General features: G+C 41.6%; 1 protein-coding gene across 10 annotated transcripts in view; it reads left to right on the forward strand.

The window, feature by feature from the left end:
- Positions 1 to 23,373, forward strand: part of LOC136101770 (acyl-coenzyme A thioesterase 1-like) — a 68,605-nt gene that overhangs the window by 2,537 nt on the left and 42,695 nt on the right. For 5 of the 10 annotated variants that reach the window (XR_011739336.1, XM_071809200.1, XM_071809204.1 and 2 more), the window contains exons 1-2: positions 9,316 to 9,406; positions 12,807 to 12,985. Coding sequence is in view for 7 of the 10 variants with exons in the window: in XM_071809200.1 (XP_071665301.1) it covers positions 12,878 to 12,985 (108 nt within the window). In the remaining 3 variants the exon portion in view is untranslated. Of the gene's footprint in view, positions 1 to 889; positions 2,420 to 9,220; positions 9,407 to 12,806; positions 12,986 to 23,373 lie in introns of those variants that run through there. The other 5 variants (XR_011739337.1, XM_071809201.1, XM_065838182.2 and 2 more) reach the window with 5 other exon arrangements.

Below are 23,373 nucleotides of genomic sequence, written 5' to 3' on the forward strand. Positions count from 1 at the left end.
TAACAACAGAATCCCTTACAGTTGTATCACTGGAGACTGTACCATGTCTTAAGAAGCTGGGGCTGTATTTGGACAAGTATGTGGGATGAGAAGGATGCTTTATAGCTATATATCATCATACTTAAACCAAAAGAGACTGAGAGAAGTTAAGTAGCATTTAACCTTTGAATGGAATGCTTCTTAATGTGGTATTCATTTCACATAGTTACTTTCTAACACATGGAGACCAGGAATGTAGCCAGTGTGAGAGCAGAATTCAGCCTTGTTTGTTTATCTTGTTCCTCATGGATCTCTGAAACTTCCAGAGTATCTTACAGGACACACATTACAAAGTGAATTTGGTGTGAAGAGACTTCACTATAAATAAGCTGATTTAAATAGTTGTTTGGCTTACTCAACCTCAGGTGTAATGAACCTTATGCGTTGCAAGACAAAACAGAAGAGAACAGGTCAGCTGTAGGAGAGTATAAAAAAAAATAGCATGAAAGAAAATGAATGCAAGTAAAACCATGAAAAAGTAGTTTTCCAAAGGGGACCTGAGGAGAGAAGATTGGGGGGGTTTGGAGGCAGGAGCAGTAAAAGATACAATACTGAGAGCAAGTGTCTAGCCAGGATGTGGAGGGAGCAAAGAGGCTTTGACTGTAGAGATCACCAGGAGGAAAAAGTGTTACAGGAGGAGAAATGTTGAGGAGCTGTGGAATTCATAGTCACTCATGTGGAGGCTCAGCAGAGGCATAGATATGGGAGTGATGTAACCTGAAGAGAGAGAGGTAAGGGGTAAAATACGAGCTGTCTTAGTTGGCTTGGGAGTGGGGAAGCAGAACTGGAGATGTTTTTTCAGCCCAGGAAAAGTGTAGTTGATAATGGTTGTTTCATAATTGTGTTTCAGGTGAAAGATACTGGCATTGGTGTTTTGGGCTTGTCTAAAGGAGCTGATCTAGCCCTTTCCATGGCTACATTCCTACCTGGCATCAAGGCAGCTGTCAGCATATCTGGAAGTGGTTTTAATTCTTTCATTCCCTTGCAGGGGAATGGCTTCACTATTCCTCCCCACCCATGTGATTTGGGGAGGATGAAGATCAATGAGTCTGGCCTAGTAGATTTTTCAGATGTCCTAGATGATCACAGGGACCCAGCGACTTGGGATTGTCGCATTCCTATGGAGAGGTCCACGGCCAAGTTCCTCTTCCTGTCTGGAGAGGATGATACGAACTGGAAAAGTGACCTCTATTGCCGGGATGCCGTTCACCGCCTTCAGCAGCATGGACTGGAAGTGGAGTTTTGCTCCTATTCTGGAGCAGGGCACCTCTTGGAGCCACCATACTTGCCTCTGTGCCAGGCTTCGATCCACAAAGTGCTTGGAATATTTGTGTGTTGGGGAGGGCAATGGCGGGAGCATGCCAAAGCCCAAGAAGATGCATGGCACAGGATACAGGCCTTTTTCTGGCAACACTTGATGGACTCAGACATCCCTAAGAGCAAGTTGTAGTGGGAGGTGTCAAAGATGCTGACCAGGGTTGGTATTTCAGCTCTCACTGAATCTTGGAAACTCATGGAAAATTTCCTGGCCTGCCTTTCTCTGAACGTCATTGTTGCATAGTTGTTTATTTTCATTTCTCAGATAATTTCCCATTTTTTAGTTGGATTTTAGTTGAGTGGTGGCCTCTGCTGTGTTGTAGGTTGGCACCATCTGATCTGCCTGTGTGTTGTAGTCATCTGAGAAAAACTCAGCATCCTGTCATGCAGGTTGCATTTATACTAAGCTACCTTTGCCCTCAGTCTCCAGCCGTCTTCTTTGGTACCAGGGAATACTCACACAGGAGGAATTTTCTATAGAACTGTTTAGTCTTGCACCTTTAACTAACCTAGACGTGAACAGCCACTTGTTGGGACAGCACATCTGTACACTTACCTTTCCTCTTGCTATTTCATTTTTTCACATTTCTTAGTAAAAAGGTTGTGGCAGTTCTGATCTCAACTAAGTAAAGAGGCACTCTTCTGACTTACTCTGAAGTGCAGTGATAACATTTTTTTCCTGGTACCTCAAAAAACAGAAGACATGAATCTTACGAGGTTACACTGGTTGTATCTCCTGTGGACTCCAGATAAGTTCCACATCATGGTAAAGTTTCCACTGCACTGCTCAATAAATACAATGTGTATGTGTGTATCCACAGTTTACTTGAAATTATCTGAATGGAGCCTTCGACTGTCTTTATGCCTATTAATACATAGGCAGCAATCCTGGCTGAAGAGTTTCTATACAGGAGTCCTGACCTCCTACTGGTTAGAGGGGTGGTGGAATTTGCAGTGCTCAAGGTGGGGGTGCTACAGATGTGCTACATACTTGCTTTTGAATGTTGAAAATCAGTTTATCCTCCCTTCGAGGAGGAAGAATAAAGCCACTGCTGCTGCTGAATTCTGAGGAGACTGTGACTTACTTCATGCGTTAGTGAGATAGTGGTATACAGCCGCTTGCAGGCGTTTTCTAGATATCAAATGGCATCAACTGAGCAATTTATTCTTCCTGGAGCAGTCAAGGCTCCCATTCTGACCGTGGAAGCCAGCAGGAGCTGGGGTTCTCTGTATTTGCTGAGGCAGCAAACCCTTGCTTTTGGGAGAGCAGTAGTCCCTGGTTTCCAGTTCCTGCTGAGACATAAGCCCTGCAAGAGCCTGGATCCTGCTGAGGGCACAACTGTGCCTTCAGTTTTCTTGCTTCAGGGAGCAATGGCTATGCAAAATGAGCATGTTTGGCCTCCAAAGGCTGCAGATTCTCACGCAATACGTCCAATGCAGAGTGTGCCCCTTCAGTTACTTCTGATTTTCCCACCCCAGCCTTCCTCAGAATGGTCGATGGGTACCACTTAGCTCAAGGTGTGGGCAATTAGAGTGGGGAGGTCTTGCTCCTTCCTACCTGTACTCATCATCAATCAAGTTTTCTGCTATTACCTCTTCTTCATTTTTGTTTTTCCCCTGAGTGTCTATGTCCTGCATGGACTGTGGTTCTTCCAGACGCTTAGTGAGTGAATAGGACCCGGCAAAAGAGCAACACGTAGCAACAAGGCAAGTCAAACATATTTAAGCAGTTCAGTCTGAATAAGGGACATTTTCTTTTCCCTCATTTTTCCATTTTATTGGAGCAGTCAAAAAAACCCTGGGTTGTCCTTCCACGTTTGCCTCAGACTCAGGGCACAAGGCTATGATACAAGTGATTTTGTTTTTCTGTTTTTACTGAAAACAGTGAGGCTGAACACTGTGGTGGTCTCCAGCCTGTGCACTAACTCACGTCTATTTTAATCCTTTCTGAGGGGAAGAAAAGCTTTCTCAGCCTTCAATGGGCAGTTTACAGATCTATGCTTTGAATTACAAAATTGTGAGTTTCTGAGAAAATAATTTTTTTTAGCAAACTACCATTAAAAGGAAAAATACTTCAATGTGGTCAGTGATGCTTTCATACAGTCTGTTACGTTGTCACATTCAGTAGTTGGGTTCAAGGAAAACAGTGCTGAAACTAAAGGATGAAGGGAGCTGATGGGTGACTGCATAGCACATAGGACCTCTTTGTTTTGTAGCTCTGGAATGAAAGCTTTGCCACCAAGTTAAAAGCCTTCTGTTTCTCACTTGGATGGCAGCAGGCAAGAAAGACTGAAAAAGCTGATTTAGCTGGACGGCTCTGTGCCACATACAAACAGGAAAATATGCCAGCCAACCCAGTTGCACTGGGAATTCTTCGTAAATCATCTGGCCTTTTAAAATTAAACTCAAGTTTGAAACATGTCTTCAGGAAATAGAAACTGGAAACTGAAGGAAGACTAATATGAAATAATTGCAAGTGGCCTAACTTCAATCAAATGCATATGCCTGTTCTTGAGCATGTTCTTCAGTGTTTTGCTGAAGACTTTCACTACTTCGTGTTTCTTCTGTTGAAGAGGCGATTTAGACAAATGGGGCTAAGATCACTTTTTCTTTCCACGTTAGTGACTGAAATTCTACTAATTGCAGACTGTAGAGTGAAGGTGTTTTATATAATTTCTCCAGGCTTACAGACAACATTATTCAAGAACAATGTGAGGGTTATTATTTAATTAAAGATAATTGATCTTTAGCTGCAAAAGAGCCTATGCCAAGCACAACTGATAAAACTAATAAAAGTTGAATGGAGAAAGCTGTTCTTGTAATCTGCTTGTAATTGAAAAGTGCTTCAGATAAAATAGAGCATCAAAGGACTAGCTTGAACTGAAAAATCTGTTTGATGCTTACATCGCTCATCTCTTTGTTTAGCACTTTGCACTACGTCTCTATTATGAGAATGCGAAAAGCTTGTGGCAAGTCTTGGGAAACTGAGAAGCAATGTCCCCACACGTAAGCTGCTATGAACAATTTATTATAAGGGAACAGTATGTCTTGCAGTGCTCTTTTGGGGCAGAATGGTTTCCCTTGCTCATTTGGAATCAGGCAGCAATCGAGATTGCTGATTTGCCAGTGCATTCTTAAAATTTTCCTTCTTTGCTGTGGTTCAACTTGTGGTCCCTCTACATAGAAAGGAGATTACCCCAAAAAGAAAATGGGTGAAAAAACATGTCCTTGAGTGCAGCATTGCTAAACTCCATGTTAGCTTGACTGCCGAGACCCCATGCATCTAAGATAATCTGGTGAATATGATCCAAGTTCTATGAAGCATATTAGTTTTTTATTTTAAATTAGATGTCCCTTAAGCAGGCACACTGTGGCCTTTGGACATAGCTTATCCTTTTCATTGTGGGACTTCTGTATCACAATGCAGATGATGATTTTCTTTACATAGCTCCATCCTGTCTACTCAGTAACCCTACATGAAAAGCTCCAGGGACTCCAAACAGTTTGGAAACATTGGGACACTGCAGGGAGCAATGTCCTCTGCACTTCTCAAGGCTTTTTGAAAAAGCTTATGGGGTTATTTCCCCAAATTTTGCCATATGTGTTATTAGGCTGTATAGAGCTGAGGAAGAAAGAAGTTCTTGATGTTCTTTACAGAACATCTAAAAGTACCAGGTCCCATCAGGTATTTAATTGAACATAAGCTAAAGCTGATCCTAAAACATTTTGATACACGTACAGTATAACTTGGAGGAATATGCAGAATAAAAGTAGTCAAAATGCCTTTATTGGTGAAAAGTGAACCACAGGTACAGAAGAGGTGAAACATCTTTGAGAAAGTAGCTATAGATCGAGCATCATGCCTCTGCAGAAGTAGTGAGTACATGGAATTTTCCTAGGGACTGCAAGGAAATTTCAGTGCAAATGTCCTCCTGTAGCACTAGTACCTTCTTACCCAGGAGAAGCAGTGTCTCAGGATGGCTTCTGCAGGCAAGGTTGTTTCACGGCTGTAGGAATAAAGGAATGAAGTGGAAGATGAGAATATGCATTGTGTGGTATAATTTAGAAATGACCTTTCTACATTCCCTGTTTCTGTTTCCTGTGTGTATTTAGAAGTCCAAAGATGATTAGGGATTTTTTTTTTTTATTCAAAAATTATGCAGTTCTCTAATACATTACCAGACTATTTGTTATCAAGCTGTGGGATAAGACCAACATTTAATGACAAAATAAAAAATGTAAAAATTTTTGCTATATTAGTATTTTGCTAAGAAATGTATAATTCTACCATTCCAGAAAAAAAATCACTATTCTGCACTCTTTAGTGCTCCATACATGTCATTCAGAAATGGAATCTGAACCAGATGTAGTATTAAGTGCAGAGAAAGTGATACTTTGTTTGAAGTTTGGCTAGAAGGGAAATTAATGTTTCTGATGAACTTATGCTCCTTGCTGCATTTACTGCAAAATATCACTGCCACTCGTCATTGTCCAGGAAAAAAAATAGAAATGCTAAAACTCACTGTTTTTCAGAGTCTTAAAAAATGTTCCGTGCAAAATTTACATGGAACCTAAAAATACCTGGGCCTTGACTTTAGGTTGCATTTAGAGAAAAATATGGAAATGAATTACATTTTATTAATTTAGGCTTGTACCTTTACAGTGACCCAAGCCAACGAACACTTAACATCTTGTGTTTAGACTGTAAATTTATGTCTACATTGAGGTCACTTTGGTGAAAGATGTGGTTTTATGCTCCAGTTCAACTATTCTGAGAATACCTTGCTGCCCAAAGTAACAGTCAAGCCTTTTTCCTGACTGTTGGTCTAACCGAGGGGTAATCCTGTGGAGAAACAAAAACGCAAAAGAAGATAAAGATGGTCATCTGGATCAGAGAAGTAAGCAGCAGAAACGTGCCTGGGGTTATCAAGAGAAGCTGGGGTGAGCAATACTGTGTCTTTCAGGGTCAGTGTGGCCCTTAACCACTTCTCTAACAAAGACAATTGAGTAACTAGCAGAGTTTTAGTTAAATTTGTAATAACTAATCCAGCTGATCTAAACTACGATCTGTTTCTGTACACAGTGAAGCAAATGCTTGGTGGCTCATTGTTTGCTGCCCCTGTTTACAATGGATCTGGTCCTGAAAGACTAAGGTATTTGATAGCAGAGAGAAAATAGTGAAATATGGGTATCAGAGAGGAGCTGAGTAGACGGTTCAAGGGAGGTGTCCTGCATAGAACAGAGCATGTGCATATCTCTACCTTCACTTAGAAGAGGAAGTTCAAATGCACTGCCATCATTTTAATATGCAATGAACGGAGCAAGACAGTTTTGAATCAATGAGCCTGAGCTGTCTGCAGGAGTCCATCCCTGGGTAGTGTCAGTCTGATGTTCTCAAACATCAAGCGCTAACTTGGAATGGATAAATTTTTCTACCCTAGGGGTTGGCTGAACAGTGCTTTGGCTTCAGCTATCCTCCCAGCTTTCAATCTTTTCATATCAGAGATACTTGTCTTTTTTGCTGCAGCGAGACTACTATGATACCTGACAACACCGCTGCTGTCACAGTGGAAGGGCAAGAGGTCAGTGCTCTGTACTTTTCAGCAGAAATATCACATGCAGTTGCAGGAACAGCCAAGCACTTACTACTTCCCTGGCAGTCTCCATAGCACTCCCTGTAAAGCTGAGACCTTCTAGGCTCCATTTAGATCAGAAATGTGCATGGGCAGCTCTGTACTTTTCATGCCTCCTAGGAACCTTGTTCTTTCTATGGCCATCTGTACATTCACCTGAGGGCATAATGTCTGGTTTCTCTTTTTTCTTTACCTTTTGCACAGCCTTACACCTGTCCCATTGACCATGACCCAGTCCATTCCAGTTCCAGGTCACCCCAACACTTTGCGTGATCTGCTAGTGAAGGGGAGCACTTTAAGACATATGTAAAGCCAAAGCCAGAAGACCACATGATAGCACTGGAAATGAGGAACTGTGAAATTGTGATGATTTGACTGGTGAAGACCAGATGATATCATGTTGTGTTGGTGATAAATGACCTCAAACTGATCTTGATTCTGGCAAGCTACCTTTAGGCTGGTCAGAAGGAGAACTTTGCAGTGATAGATTTGGTAGGATGAAACACGTCTGCTAGTCTAAGAGCTGTAAAACTACAGGGGATGCTCTGCTGCTAGCACTGAGAATGACACATGCTGCAGTATATTTACAGTAGCTAATGATTATATTCAGCGTGTTTTGCATGTGATGAAGAGAACTGTAAAGGTGCACCATGTGTGGCACCTCAGTAGCAAAAAGTGAGATTAGGAGAGTGATAGGCCATTCAGATGGGTCATCCAGACTGGGCTAATTGTTTTCTTGAAGTATTTTTTGTTAGTTTTGGTCTAGTTTAGTTTTTTAGAGCTTTACCAAGGGATCCTGAAGGTGACTCTTGTTTCCATGTTGTTATTGTGATTTTGAGTTGAGTTTGCTGTTACCAAAAGGAATGCACCTGACACTGCTTTGGTTGTGCTTGGTGAAAAGTAACGTCTGCAACAGTCAGCTAATTTGACTGTATTTGTGTGTAAGGGAGCTGGCAGGTCACAGAACAGCCAAAACTGGGTACAGAGCCAAGTGTTGGCTACACAGACTGACTGTTACAACTGGATAGTAGCCATTAGCATCACACTGGCAGAACACAAGTATCTCTAGAACGTTCTTGTTCAAATGCAGCATGCTCAACTTTCAGTTTCTGGTGGTAGAACTTGCAAAACGTGAGATAACTATGGTTTCCAGGTTACCTCCCTGTGTGATATGAGAGAAGTACACAGGTGACAGTACAATTTGTTCATAGTGATATATGTAAGTGATGCAACTTGGCTCGGAGTGAGATGAATGGCCAGATCTTTCAATCTGGTCCGATTCTTTGTGAGGTTCTCCTACACAGATTAGGTTGATGTTACATTGATAAATACATACACTGATTAAGCTGAGTCTAAGAAATCAAACATTAAGCAGTGGTTTAGAAGTCACACCTTGACACTGTGCAGAATTTGAGAAAGACTGTAGGAGCTGGACACAGTGCATTTGGCCTCCTGACCAGTCAGCAATTCCTGCCAGGCAGTGAGTACCATGTGAATACTGATCTGCCATGCTGATCCTTTGTACTACTGACCAAATACTGCTAATACTAGATTTAAATCTGCAAATAGATAAAATATGTTTGTCATTTGCTTCAACCATGTCAGCCATGTTTCCCATTGTTCTTCAAAGCTTACTCACATGCCGTGATCATGAGTGGTTAGAAAATGCAGTAATCCTGCAGTCATTAGTAAAGAAAGCAAACATGAGCAAAGCAGCAGAAGAGATTTTCCTTAAGAGACACAATTATTTGCTTCTTGTATGAGTTAGGAGTTTTTCCTTACCTCAACATAACACACCATGAGTGAATGTTAACATCTCTTTAAACGTAACCTCAAAAAGCTCGTCAGACTGAGATTATATAGGGAAATTCTTATCTGTTTCTAATACAGAAACAGCCACATATTGCCCATCAATTACACCAGGGATTTAATCTATGTGCCTTTCTTATTTGCAGGGTGACATCCTTGATGCTGATACTCTTGGCAGGAAATTCTAGATAAGGTGTGCACAAGAGGAGTTATCTTTTTCAGTTTCAGGTATCAAAATGGGTTAGGAGCTCCCTAACTATACAGAGATCATGTAGCATTTAAAAGTCAGGAGTGAGCCATGGATCTTTCCATGCAGCACTATAGCCCTGCAGCACTTCGGGCATTCCCCTTACTAGTAATAGAAGCAGCAATGCATAAAGGAGAAAAAATTAATTATTTTTCCTATCTTTCTCCCTTGACAGAGACCTGATTGTTAGAACTGGGCACCAGCTCTCAGTAAACCCTCCCTTAAATCCCTGGCATGCAGCTCTGGGCTGCTGCCAATGGACTGGCGAGAGAGAACACTGCTTCAGCTTTGGGGATGTTCCAGTGGAGCGTGCACTGTCTGTTGGAAAGTGAAGCATGACGAAGTTATTTTCCAGAGAAAGGTATGTTTGGAAGACCCTTATTTGCTGATAAGGGCTTTTTTTCATCTTGCAAAAAAAGTTTGTAAGTGGCAATTCATATGGGAGGATCCTTCTCTCAATGGGACTGTTGGTCTGAATAACTCCATGCTCTCCTTTCTTACAATATACGCAGATGCAATTAAAAAAAATCTTTGTGGTGTATCTATCAAACTTTATCTAGCTACAGCTGTACAGTGAATATTCATATTCCAGTTTGTAGTATGAGGTAGTAAATGTTGACACTGTAAAGCCATCTGAAGCCTTTCATAATTCTGATAGCCTTTGTAACATTCCTGACTATTTTAGATAGGACAGATTATAATTCAGGAACACAATCACATGCTACCCTTCCCTGTAAGTTCAGGAAGGGAACCCCGCTTATGGATCCATGCTTACAAACAGACATATGAAACAGGCTGTGCTGGAATGTTTATTGGTGGTTGATTATTGTGACAGTGCTCAAGGGTTTCAATAAGAAAGGTCAGGTACACTAGAGATTCCTGCTGAGTACCTCATCACCTTTTATACCATAATTTGCATACTAGAGACATGGTGGCTGCTAAACACAGCCGTTCTGGTGAGGTGGATTATCTTGCAGCTCCAGGTACGCAAAACAGTCAGACCTTGAGACAGTGCAACTAATCAAACCGCTGACACCACCTGAGACATTATTGAAGAAAAAAAAAAATTCAAACTAAAAAAGTGATACAGAATGTGCTCTATTCTACTAGCAGGAAACGTGCAGTGCAAGGACAATGCATAGTGGTCACAGTTTGCAACCTGGGAAAACTTGGAAACAACAGAGAAGGATATTCTTAACAGTGAGAGTGGTTGAACACTAGAAGAGGTTCTCCAAAGAGGCTGTGGAATCCCCATCTGTGAACATTTTTTACTGGGAAAAAAAAAAGTGTCATGATCTAATGTCATGGTTTAACCCCAGCCAGCATCTAGAACCACACAGCCACTTGCTCACACTCCCCCTAAGTGGGATGGGGAAGAGAATTGAAAGGGAGGAAAGGAAAAACCTTATGGGTTGAGATAAGAACAATTTAATAGGACAACAAAGGAAGAGGAAATAATGATAATGATAATAATAATAATAAAAATATACAAGTAATGCACAGTGCAATTGCTCAGTGCCCACAACACCAAGTACCCATTCATTCCCGAGCAGTGGTATTTGCCCCCGGCCAACTCCAGTTTCTATACCGAACATGACATCACATGGTAAGGAACACCCCTTTGGGCAGCTTGAGTCAACTGTCCTGGCTTTGCTCCCTCCCAGCTTCTTGTACACCTGGTGGAGTATGGGAGTATGGGAACCAAAATGTCAGTGTATTGTCAGCATTCATCTCATACCTAATCCAAAACACAGCACTGTACCAGCTACTAGAAAGAAAATTAAGTCTATCCTAGCTGAAACCAGGACATCTAACTTTGGAAGTTACTCCTGCTTTGACTAGATGTTTTGGTGGAATGACCTTGGGGGGCCCTTTCCAATTTTTTGAGATACTAAGAAATTACATATTCATGTTCTCTTTCCCCAGCATGAAGTGCATTTGCCTGAAACAGAAAGTCTGGTTCAAGAGTTGTTAACCACATTTCTTTATGCTTTTAAATGGCATTATATCCACAGTCAGAAGACCAGCTATAGGAACCTATGACTTCCTTTAGCAAATGTATTAATACCTCAGGAGGGGATGTGGTATCTCCTCCTGTCTCCTGGAATGTGTACATGCCATGGGCATCATTCGTGGAAACTGAGGGATAAATTAAACCAGGCAGCAAATGACACAGATTCTGTCAGTCCTGTTGAGACAGGCATTCAGGAAAGATTCCTCTCCTAGAAGAAGAAGGTACATACTGGAACTGAAATGTTTTCTGGGGGGAGAAACAGATTCCAGTCTGAGAGAAACTAGTAGAGTGTTGGACCTAGCAGACAAATAATTCCATAGAGCACATGGGGATCTTGAAGATATCTTTAGGATGGTTTTAATGAGTGAATAGTGTGAGTACTGTAGGTACAAGTTGAAGTACAGCTAAATGGTGGAAGGGGGTTGTTGATTAGTGAAAAGAACTGTAGCTCCTGTGGAGATAGCAGTTCTTATTTTCGTGTTGTTCTGTTTGTTGTTCCCCACTGAAGATTTACAAACCCAGGAGAAGCAGTTGGAAAGTGGCAGTTGAGTGAACCCGTATATGCCGCCTACAACACATCCAAAGCTGTTGGTGGTGGTATATGCATATTGCAGCAGAGCAAACTTCAACCCTTTCTTTGAAGAGATGGCAGGTTTCTAACAGCTGCATGGAGCCCTGTCATTATGCAGTTGTAGTTGTCTCGTACTGAACTGGAACAGTGCAAAAAATGATGCTGGAGAAAACTGGATGTGAGGCTGACTTCTGACTGAGGCTTCATTTTGTGTATCGGTTTATTTCTGCCCTTTTCATCAGACTAGATATTGCAGTCCAAGTGTCCCTATAAATGACTCACATTGCCTTACGAAAAAATGGAAAAGGAAAGGGCAAAAGAACATCCTGCAGAAAAATCTGTGCATTTGATTTGTCAGGAGCATGTTGAGAGCATCCCCATAGAGAAGGGAAGGTAGTTATTTCAAACATGCCTAGATTTTATCAGGGACAGGGGTTTTGCCATTTAAATAAAAAGCTCACCACTGAAGTAATTTTGTTAAAATGTGACCATAGAAAGTTGGATTATGATTGCCTTGGTAATATTCCTGTCACAGCTCCTGTAAGACATCTTATCCTTCTCAATCCCAGTTACTTCAGAGCTTTGTTCATAGTTCTTGTGGTCAGTGAAAGGTCACTGCCTTCAGCCTAGAGTCGCCGATTTTTTGTGCCTTACACTCTTGCAAGTGATTTCCAATACTTATCATCAATATTTTATCATCATCTTCTCCTCTGTGGAAGAAAATATTGTGCAGCTCAGAGATGGTGGCTTTTTAGAAGTGATCCATTACAAGCCACTGTCTTACAAGTATGTTTTTCTACTGGTTTCTATTTTATGATGGGAAAATATGTAGAAATATTTCACTCCAGTCCAGTACATGCAGTGGCATTTCAGTATGTACAATGCCCAAAATCAGAATCATAACCCAGTGATGAAAAATTAAAAATCAACTAAAATAGAGGTATAAATTGCGAATTTCTAAAGAAAATAAAGAAAGAAATGCATTCAAGGAGTATCAATTCTTGAATTCTTCTCTTCATAAAAAGAGAGTATATTGAAGGAGTGGCGGGGGGGCTGGATGTGGGTGTGTGTAAATGTGTGTTGGAAAGAAAGGGAGGAATGGAGAGTGGAAAGAAAAGGAAGAACAGAAGATTAAAAAAATCTGTTTTGTAATTACTTGGGGGTTTCTTTTTGTAGAATGTAGGCTCTCACTCTGCCAGAAGAGGTAGATATGCAAGTGAGAGGAAGATGGCTCAGGTCCTGACCAGATGGTGGGTTTCCCTGTGCAGTGTCCGGGACGAGTGTGCAGTAACCACTGCCTGCTCCGGGATGAGCAGGATAGCCCAGTCGCAAGATGCCAATTGCTCAGCCACAAGGTGAATCCATTTTTCTCTGTAAGACAATGAATGACAGTATCACTGGTTGCCACTAATAGCTACTTAGGAACAAGTCACTGAAATCTGTATTTTGTGTACTTTCATAACTAAGTGGTTTTGCAATCAGCTATTATTAGTACAGTTATTGTCTTGGGACGCTGACAACTAACGCTTTCATGGAGAGGGGATAACTGCTTTCCATCACTGAAGCTCTAGTGACAGGTTATAGAAATTTTCTCAAGATCTCTCACTTTGAGGTTGATGTAGACATGAAGGAAAAAATTTCGCTTACTTCACTTTTTGTTGATTCCACTCAGATTTTTCAGTCATTAATCAGACATGAAAATATCACGGTCCTTTGTTCTCTAACTGCTAGAGAGTCCCGAGATAAAAAGGGTATTTTAAAAAAATAAATTTTTCTCCCGTTAGGGAAAAGATTAGCATTTAGTTGCATAACTCTGTTTTATTCTCTTAAATAAAGGTGGTAAAAGTCTCCTTGAAATAGGTGTTAAACTAAATGTTGGGGCTCTCTGTGGGGATTAGGAGGCTGAGTTCTCCTGCCTCGGCTGTGCTTGGTTAGGTTCTCCCACTTCCCAGACTAGTGTTCTCATCAGCAGAGTGAATTCAGTCATAGTCAGGCCAGAGCTGTCTTTTCTCTTCATTTTCAGCTTGTGATATTTACTTTCTGGGTATTTTCATCATTTGTGTCTGCCTGATTAGCCATATAACAGACACCACACATGGGATTGTAACAGGCTGAGGCAGGTAACACCACTCCACGTTTCAATTCACAAATTTAGGAAAACTTTTAAAAACATGGACAAATCGTTTGGTCCTTTACATGCACAAGTTTGCCCTCTATGTTGAGAGGAGAGTAGAATTTTTAAGACAGTAATAGATTATCCTTCTTCATTCCTTTCAGTCCTCCACATAAGGCTATTTGGCTTTCAAGTACTTCTGCTTTGCTTTTCTTCTCCCTGCAGAAAAGCATAATTCTGCATTATCAATGAACATCAGTCCAGACCTCAAAGGAATGCGATTTCCTGGGCTCAGGGAGGAATCCAGAGGTTAATCTCATAAATCCTATGTATGCACTGTGGCTGTTCCAGCTCTTAGCCAAGTTTGGCAACAGGGTCATTTCATCTAGCACTCACGTAGTAAAACACATTTCTTTTATGACCTCCTAGCCAACTGTTCAGGCTAAATTGTTGTACATACAGTTGTGACTTGAAGAATGCCTGTGTGTGTCTCAGCTGCTTTCCTGTCTGTCTGTACAATGGTGCAAAATACTCCTTATGAGGTAGTTAGTGTTCCTGGAGCCTACTGCTACACATAAAAAATAGGGAGTGATTTTTCTGTGGGTCACTGCATGGACAGATTACAGAGTTAAGGAGATACTAGCTGGAAGGTGACTTAGTATAAGAAATGTGGTGCTTCTGGGAGCAGATGAGTGTCTGTGGCCTGTAAGGATGTTTCCTCCTTGCTGTGGTCCCCAGTTCTCCAGTGCAAGGTTCCATGTGAACACAATCAGGAATGCTCTTATCTCCATAAGATTTTTGTTCATGTGCTTTAGGTTTTCATTAAAGAAGTGTAAAAACTGAAAGCATGGTTAAGCATGATTTGAATCTTTTCATGCCTCTGAGAATGATAGTACCAGGTCATGTGCCTCTAAACAGACCTTTCAGCAGAAAAAGAGAAAAAAAAAAAGAAAAACTCTGGTTTCTCAAAAGCCATTTATCGTCTAAAAAACATTTCACTGAAACAAGAGGTGTTTAAATGAGCTTAGATGGCATTGTTTGCTTGGCTGGCAATTCCACCCTCAGCTCTGACTCCCTACAGGCGCAGCAGACACAGTGGGCACAGCACGGACCAACCTCCACTTCCAGGGAAGAGCCCCAGACCAAACCACCCTGCTCTTCTGCTGTTGTCCTCAGGGCAGCTAGAGGCCTGAGCTTCTGCTGATCATCCCTCATTTGTCCTTGGCCTTTTGTTTTGTTCTTCTCCTATTTTAGCCTGTTTCAATCAGTTTTATGAATTCTGATTCCCTTTCCCTTTCTTTCATGTCTCTCATAAGAAGAATGCCAGCTTTATTTTGAGCTCTGGTTGACAAAGTTCAAAAATGAGTTCCATATATCTTGTTATAATACAAATGATCAGGTTGTTGTAATGAAGTAGGTTGAAAGGAAAGGTATTATCAGGTCTCAGGCTTTAGTCCTGTAGGCAGGTTCTTTAACTACAACATTCTTCAGTTAACACTGGTGTGGACTTTGTGACTCCACTGGCCATTTGGACTGCTGCTGCAACCCGAATCCATCCTGGGAGCAGACTGTATCAGAGGAAGAGGAGCCTGGTGCATTACTATGACAGGAAAGAGATTATATATTAAAAAGGTTTAAAGATTATATTTGCCTCAGGGCAGGGGGGCTCAGTGCTTATGGTACCTCTTAAGCCCTCCTTGTGAAATGAGGAAGAAATGGCAGGCCTAACACAAACTCTTGTTGCAGAGTTGGATTTATCTAAAAATAAAATATCTGTGTGTTTGGAGCTGGGCTTCAAGAACATGGAGACGCAAATACTGCCATGGCAAGAATTCCTGCAGGCAAGCAGGACCCTTTCTTACCTTTATCATTAGCATGTGTCTGTCTATTTCCATATGTGGATTAAGTTTGCCTGAGAGACAGGATGTGGCCTTGCCAGCTGTGGATGCCCAGTATATCATTGGCTTACTACCATCCCAGAAAAAAACACCAGCAACCTCTGAACATTAGTCTGGATTCATAGAGGTTTTCTGACAACAGAATACCTTCTGCTCTCGTAAGTGGGTCTTCTATCCCTTTAAGAAGAAAGGAAGGGTCTTTTTAGCAGTATCTGTCTGCTCTAAAGACTTCTTGTTTCAGCTTTCCAGGTGGACTCCTGAGCACTGTCTCTGTGATTTTTGACCATGAGACTACTATGAGACCAGATGTCACGCATTCCAAAAGACTTCTAGTTGAAGTCAGTAGGCTTTTATAGGTCCACAAATATTTGATTACTGCCAGAGTGATCAGCATCTTAAAGAAGTGAATGCTGAGTGAATATCGAGATTAATTTTTCCTCTTTCCATATGCTAGAACGATGTTTTAGTGGACAGGTATGAAGTCAGTCATGGAGCAGTGGGAGCTTGTGGACTGGGGTTAGAGCATTTCTCTGTGTGAAAATTAGGTATAACAATTCTTTGCCATTGAAAGTCCATTCTGGTTGTAGTCTGAAAGGTGCTCTGGAATTTCACTGGTACGTTGCCTTCAGTTGACTTTTTGCATGAGAACACACTTCATCCAAGCCCAGCAGAAAGATTAAATACTTTCTTGGCTGTGGAAGAAGGTGGCTGTAAAAGACAGTAATGAAAGATAAGGGTACAGGCAAAGATCAGTAGAAACATGTTTATGCTTACATATATATAGGAGTTTATCAGCTCCAGATATGTGCTGCTGAAAGGAATATTTGTTCCCCAGATAGTAATCAAGAGCTGCTTTTAGCTCCAGCAGACTTGAAATGGTATCTGGTGGATGCCACATATTTCATTATATCAGTTGGTGCTTGCTGGAAAGAAATGGAACAGAATGAACTCCATTCATTCACTTGGATACAGCACATTAAAGATAAGCTTTGATATGAGATGATTCAATTCTTCTGTTGCTTGCTTAAATAGTATATTGTGTTCCCACAAAGGAGTTGTAACAGTTAGTCATGAGAACTGGGATTCACTTCCAGCTCTGAAGAGTGGGGGGAAAGCTGCTCTCCAGAGTAAACAGCATTTATAGTTGCAGAAACAACAGTCCTTTCTGAGCCTTTTTCAGGAGTCTTAGCTACCCCAGCTGGATCTCACATAGCAGATTTAGGCTTTTGCAATTGACCCTCACCTTCTCCTGGATCCCAGGCACATCAGCTGTGCAAGCTGCGGCATCTCTCCTCCACTGTGCTGTACCACGTCAGATGGGTCGCTGCTAACTTGCTGCACAGTGTCAAGGACTCTCTTCCTGACATGACTGTGCCAAATGTCTCCCCTGACACATTGCTTTGCTTGTCAGGAATGTTGGAAAGAAAGAAACTTGAGACACCTTCCTTGTCCTCTGAAGGAACAAATGCTGATGTTAAAGAAGGTCTTAGCCTATCATCACAGTCTCACTGAGGGACTGGGGAACCACATGAGTTCAAAATTCTTTTTTTTTCTTGACTTAAATTTACGAATGGATTAGCTGTAAATCTGCCCAGAGACTTGCACTGCCACAGCAGTAATAGTTATTATTGTGGTTGTTGAAATATATTGCTAAGTCTCACAGAGATGATTCAACTGGCTTTGTATTTCCCTGAATATTTTAGTATTATGAGTGTAAAGTCCTCACTGTCACAAGATTTGAGGTTCCATTTATACAATCAATGCAGTGCAATTAGCCGCCTCAAAAATAGGGAACAGGCAAACATAACCTTCAGTTGCTAGCTGGGAACCCTATTCTGCTACGCCATATCCTGAAGAAAACATAGTATGTCCTGGAAATGCTAATCGGAATCTAAAAACTGTATGCTTTGGTTTACTTTGGCATACAAAGATCAGAGAGAAAATACTTCAGAGATTTGGGTGTATAATGGTGGCTGAGGCTTTGGTAGTGAAGAAGGAATGATGATTTGTTTCCAGTTGGACATGTTGAGGGAACCTTTTGGCTGTGTGTGCCTTCTATGGGCTCTCCCAAACATGTCTCTGAGCTCAGAGCTCCCAAGCCTGCTTGTACCTGGTGTGTCCCTGCTCCTGCCTTGCACGTGCCTTTCAGGCTGTCAGAATTTCAAGGTCTCATTCTGTGTCTTCACTTCTGAAGTGTCTTGGGAATGAACACTGATGGAAGCACATACAGTTGAGGTATAAAGAAGGAACAGGGGATTACTAGCTGAGAGGTTCCCAGCTTGCTTTTCAATCTGATTGCAGCTGTACTAAGCTATTGCCACGTATTCCAAAATACTACGTAAGCAGACACTGCAACTGAAGTCTGTATTGTTTCAAGGGAACAGCATAACCACTTTGACATGCAGCTGTTTTATTTAATTTGAGCAGATGGAACAACCCCATTTAGATTCAGAATACAGCCAATTGTAACATACAGCTTTTTTTTTTTAAATAATGAAACATTCTACCATACATATACAAGCTTTACTCTTGGGAAGATGGAGAGGAAAATTTTATCATCAGTGTGCAAAACTGTATAATAATTTATAATCATTCTCCTTCCCAGCTGTAAAGAGTATGTCTTTTGTTTTTTTTTCAATGTATGCTGTCATATTCAAATGCTGGCTGTGTGTTTTGCTTTCCAGTATGGATGATTCTCTTGGCAGCAGGGGGAAATTCTGTAGCCTTTATTACAAAATCCTACTCCTTTAAACTATGACTTTCACCCCCCTCTGCAGGGCTGCCATGGACAGCACTTCTTCCATTAGCAATGACAATGACATTGAGGGGTGCACCCCATGAGTCACAGGTAAGAAAGCTAAGGAGAGAAAACATGGCTCTGAATATAAAAGAGGGCTCAGCTGCTCAAAGCATGGTCATTGCGCCTGTATACCAGGGACACATGTACACTGTTCTCCCAATCTAGAGGAAAAATTGCTGTCACTGTAGCAAAGTAAAATTCACAAGATGGCAGCATAATCTCACTAGTCAGGGTGACAAAAATCTGAGGGATCAGGTCATTACTCTTCCTCAGCTCAAAACTCCTATTTTGAACAATCAGGAAGTCCTGTGTCTAATTAGCTGGTACTTCCTGGGCTCTAAACTACTTATGCATATGGGTGAAATTATTATGTATGTAGGTGAAAATCCAGTTACATCACTTTTCAATCTAGCCTATTTAAATTAAACTCAGGTGCACTGTGATAGTATTGAAATAAATTGCTCATGTGGAGTTCAATACTGAACAAAAAAAATTACACCAGCATGTTATCTAATCAATAAAAAAAGCAGCATTTATGGAACATTGAGTTTGCAAAGCCTTTACAACTGGGAGTGATGTTTGTTATATTTTCCCTTGCTTTCTGTTCTTTATAGCAAGATGTTCTGTAACCTGCCTCAAAATACCCATTTCTTACTGAACTTTTTTTTATTTTTAATAGTAGTACTGAGTTAATATATTCTCTGTGAAGAGCTTATTTAATGTATTATTCTCTTTCTGTTGGGGGATATGTAAGTAATCTGAATTCAGTTTTCATCTGCCTATTGGCCTGCCTGTCTCTCTTTCAAAGACATCTGCCAATTCTTAGCGTTTTCATAAGCTGTACCTTTTGAATGTGCAGTACTTGATTTGGAAAAAAAGGACAGTGCTGGGGAGAGATGATTCATCTCATCAGTCACCACATTATATAACACAGACCGGTAGCAACTACTGAGAACATTTCTAGCAGCAATATTCCCACTTGTGAATTTAAATACTCAGGACTGTCTGTAAAAATAAATGCAGGCATCTGCATATACTTGGAAGGAAAACAAGCCATCAGCAAGGCAAAAATCTATCCATTTTCAGGATTAATTGCATTTTTTGGGTGATATTACTGCAGAATTAAACCCCAGATAGTTAGGTGTACCTTCCAGGTGTACTTTTTAAAGAAGAATGTAGAATCATAGTTCTACACATTGCTTGCATCTACCAAGTGAATATGATGTTTTGGCCTGTGTGCAAACTGTGCGTATGGGTATTTACTTGCTAAACTTACAGGTGTGTTTTCAGAGGACGCTTTTGCAAACATTAGACTTCAGAACATGTGCTGATATCCCAAATGGTCATTTGCTTTGGTTTTGTATAACTGTTCAGATGGCAATTGTTCTATCCAAGTGTACTCTCACCAGTCAATATAGTTATGTATGAGCATCCTTAAGCTAAATTTAATAAAGCAAAAGAAAACAGAAAATTGTACACTGCCCTTTCCATTAGTTTGTCGTTTCTGGGCAAAGCAATTGACCACATGGTGTCACTGTATCTTAAAGCAGCAAAACCTCTAGCAATAAAGCCTTTAGCAATTCCAAGTTTTCAAAGTATCCCAGCCATGTGGTATTATCTGAGGAGATGCTTCAGTAAAAATGGCAAGCTCACAGAAGCTTCACTAGAGGAGTGTTTTAGGAAGATATTTTATACAAATAATCTACTTCCCAGCTTCTTGTACCTCCCTGGAATACATTAGAAAAGTTTTTAGCCCAGAAGCACTTGTTTTTCATGTATCTGCATTTGGGAGGATGCTTCTGCGGAAAGCTTTACCTTAAATTGTTGCAAGTCAGAGATTTAAAAATTCAGTGATGCTGGAGTCATCTTACACTTTAGGCCTTCTTCTCACTCGGAATATCTGAATGTGCAACATCCTTTGGCTCTGCTGAGTAGAGAAAACTTGGCCTGATGGAGATCAGAGCAATAGGAACTGGAGCTCCTGGGACCCACAAAACGCTATCTAATCCCTGCTAGTCCTGAAGAATGCTTTGCACAACACACCTGCTCAAGAGAGACGTGCCAAAAGCTGATGTGTTGGGTGTTTAAGGAGTTTTATAAGGTACAGCTATAGCAACACTGAAAGAAACAGTTGTGTACAGATACAGTATGAGCCTTAGCCAAAAAGATGATATCTGGCTCAGGGCATATTGAAAGACTGCAAAATCTCGTGCAGCAATAAGTGTTGGTATGTGATGTTTCTTCTGTAAAATGGTAAGTGAGCCTAGAGTTAGCAGGCTTTATGGTAACATCCTGATAGCCTGTGCAGGTTACGTTAAGATTTTATAGAAAGGGTAAGTGTCTGGAAATGACTTACCACCCATGTAGAGTGCACGGTGCTTTGTTTTGACTGTGAGGGCGTTAGGTAGAATCATAGAATCATTTCAGTTGGAAGAGACCCTCAGGATCATCAAGTCAAACCATAACCTAACCTAACTCCAGCACTAAACCATCTCCGTAAGAACCTCGTCTAAACACCTTTTAAACACCTCCAGGGATGGTGACTCCACCACTCCCCTATGCAGCCAGTTCCAACGCCTGACAACACTTTCTGTGAAGAATTTTTTCCTCATATCCAATATAAACCTCCCCTGGTGCAACTTGAGGCCGTTTCTTCTTGTCCTATCACTTGCTACTTTGGGAGAAGAGACCAACAACCTCCATGCTACAACCTCCTTTCAGGTAGTTGTAGACAGCGATAAGGTCTCCCCTCAGCCTCCTTTTCTCCAGGCTAAACAGCCCCAGTTCCCTGAGCTGCTCTTCATCAGACTTGTGCTCCAGACACCTCACCAGCTTTGTCGCCTTTCTCTGCACTCTCTCCAGCACCTCAATGTCTTTTTTGTAGTGAGGGGCCTGAAACTGAAAATGGGATTTTTGGAGTGGCCTCAACAGCACTGAGTACAGTGGCACAATCACTTCTCTAGTCCTGCTGGCCACACTATTCCTGACAGAAGCCAGGATGCTGTTGCCCTTTTGGCCACCTGGGCACGCTGCTGGCTCATGTTCAGCTGGCTGTCAATCAACACTCCCAGGTCCTTTTCCACCAGGCAGCTTTCCAGCCACTCTTCCCCGAGCCTGTAGCGCTGCCTGGGGTTGTTGTGACCCAAGTGCAGGACCCAGCACTTGGCCTTGTTGAACCTCATACAATTGGCCTCAGCCCAATGATCCAGCTGGTCCAGATCCCTCTGTATGGCCTTCCTACCCTGCAGCAGATCAACACTCCCACCCAACTTGCTGTATTCTGCAAATTTACTGAGGGTGCACTCAATCCCCTCATCCAGATCATTGATAAAGAGATTAAACAGAACTGGCCCCAATAGTGAGCCCTGGGGAACACCACTGGTGACCGGCTGCCAGTTGGATTTGCCTCTGCTCACCACAATTCTTTGGGCCTGGCCATGCAGCCAGTTCTTTATCCATCGCAGAGCACACCCATCCAGGCCATGAGCTGCCAGCTTCTCCAGGAGACACTGTGGGATACAGTGTCAAAGGCTTTTCTGAAGTCTAAGTACAAAACATCCACAGCCTTTCACTCATCTACTAGGTGGGTCACCTTGTTGTAGAAGGAGAACAGGTTGGTCAAACAGGACCTGCCTTTCATAAACCCATGCTGACTGGGCCTGATCACATGTTTTTCTTGTATGTGCTGTGTGATGTCATTCTGGATGATCTGCTCCATGATCTTCCCTGGTACCAAGGTCAGAGTGGCAGGTCTGTAGTTCCCCGGTAGTCACAATACAGCTACTCTGCTGTGTATGAAGTTTACTGTCTCTATAGCTGCTGAGAATGATAGCCGTGTTTTAAGATGCATATTTCTTAGTGATAGTTTCACTACTAATTTTGTTTGGGGCAGGATTTCACTTTTGATATACCTGTTTTGATGACCTTATCTTCAATTTAAGTGCACAGGTAAGTCATATTTAGAGTTATTAGGTCTACAAAGCATGTGTCTCTGAAAATTCTGGTGCCTTGGTATGGACTGAGGAAATGGCTGTGACAGTCTGGCCTTGAATGTGACATGGAACTAAGTGCTAAATAAAACCTGAATTGTCAGATCTCACAGGCCAGAGTAGAGCAGAGATGCTCTGGAACGTGTGACTCCCTCGAAGAGACAGCAACAGCATGCAGGTTGGTTTGGAAGACCAGAACACATTTGTGAGCAGCAGATTAAGTTGTGTTTCCTCTTGTTACTTGCAATATAACAACAGTTTAACAGTATGTTCAATGATATATATTTAGGAACACTTGAATGTGATTTTGGCCTATGATTCCTCCCCTTTCCCTCTCACCATTGCTTCTGTAATCATCTTAACTGGAAGAATTCTCCATTGGTCCCTGTGTTGGTGGTGGCCCTTAGTTTGGGTGGGTGAAACATTATATGGTTCATCCTGGAGGAAGAAGAGCCTGAAGCAGAAAGTAGCATTGAATAGTAATGCAGAAAAGGAGATGGGATCTACCGTAGGAGAAGGTGGTACAGGCAAACTTGGGAGCAAATCGGGCATTTTGACAAAACAATTTGCCCTTGTTCCGCAAATCTTGGAAATTTCTGACCTCATTAGCTAGACACAAAATGCCTCTTGGTAGTGTGCAAGGGAGTTCTATCATAACTGTAATTATCCTAATGGCACTGCTGCCATGATGGTGTATAAACTATAAACAGGAAAGACTGAAACCCACTGACACAGATGAGATGCAAATGAAGGGCTGGTGCCTCTAATGTAGGGATACGAGGAAGAAATGGAAACTGGCTGAGGAAATCCCTCAAGAGTTGTCTCCAGGAACTGCCTTCAAAATGTTTGCTCAGGGAAGAAAGTGTGAAGAAGGGGAAGGGTGTGTTTCTTCCTCTTACGGTTTTCTGAACCCTGGAACCAAGGCTCCTTCTGAGAAAGCTTT

This window comes from Patagioenas fasciata, chromosome 5 (genome assembly GCF_037038585.1).
Source record: "Patagioenas fasciata isolate bPatFas1 chromosome 5, bPatFas1.hap1, whole genome shotgun sequence".
Taxonomy (NCBI): domain Eukaryota; kingdom Metazoa; phylum Chordata; class Aves; order Columbiformes; family Columbidae; genus Patagioenas; species Patagioenas fasciata.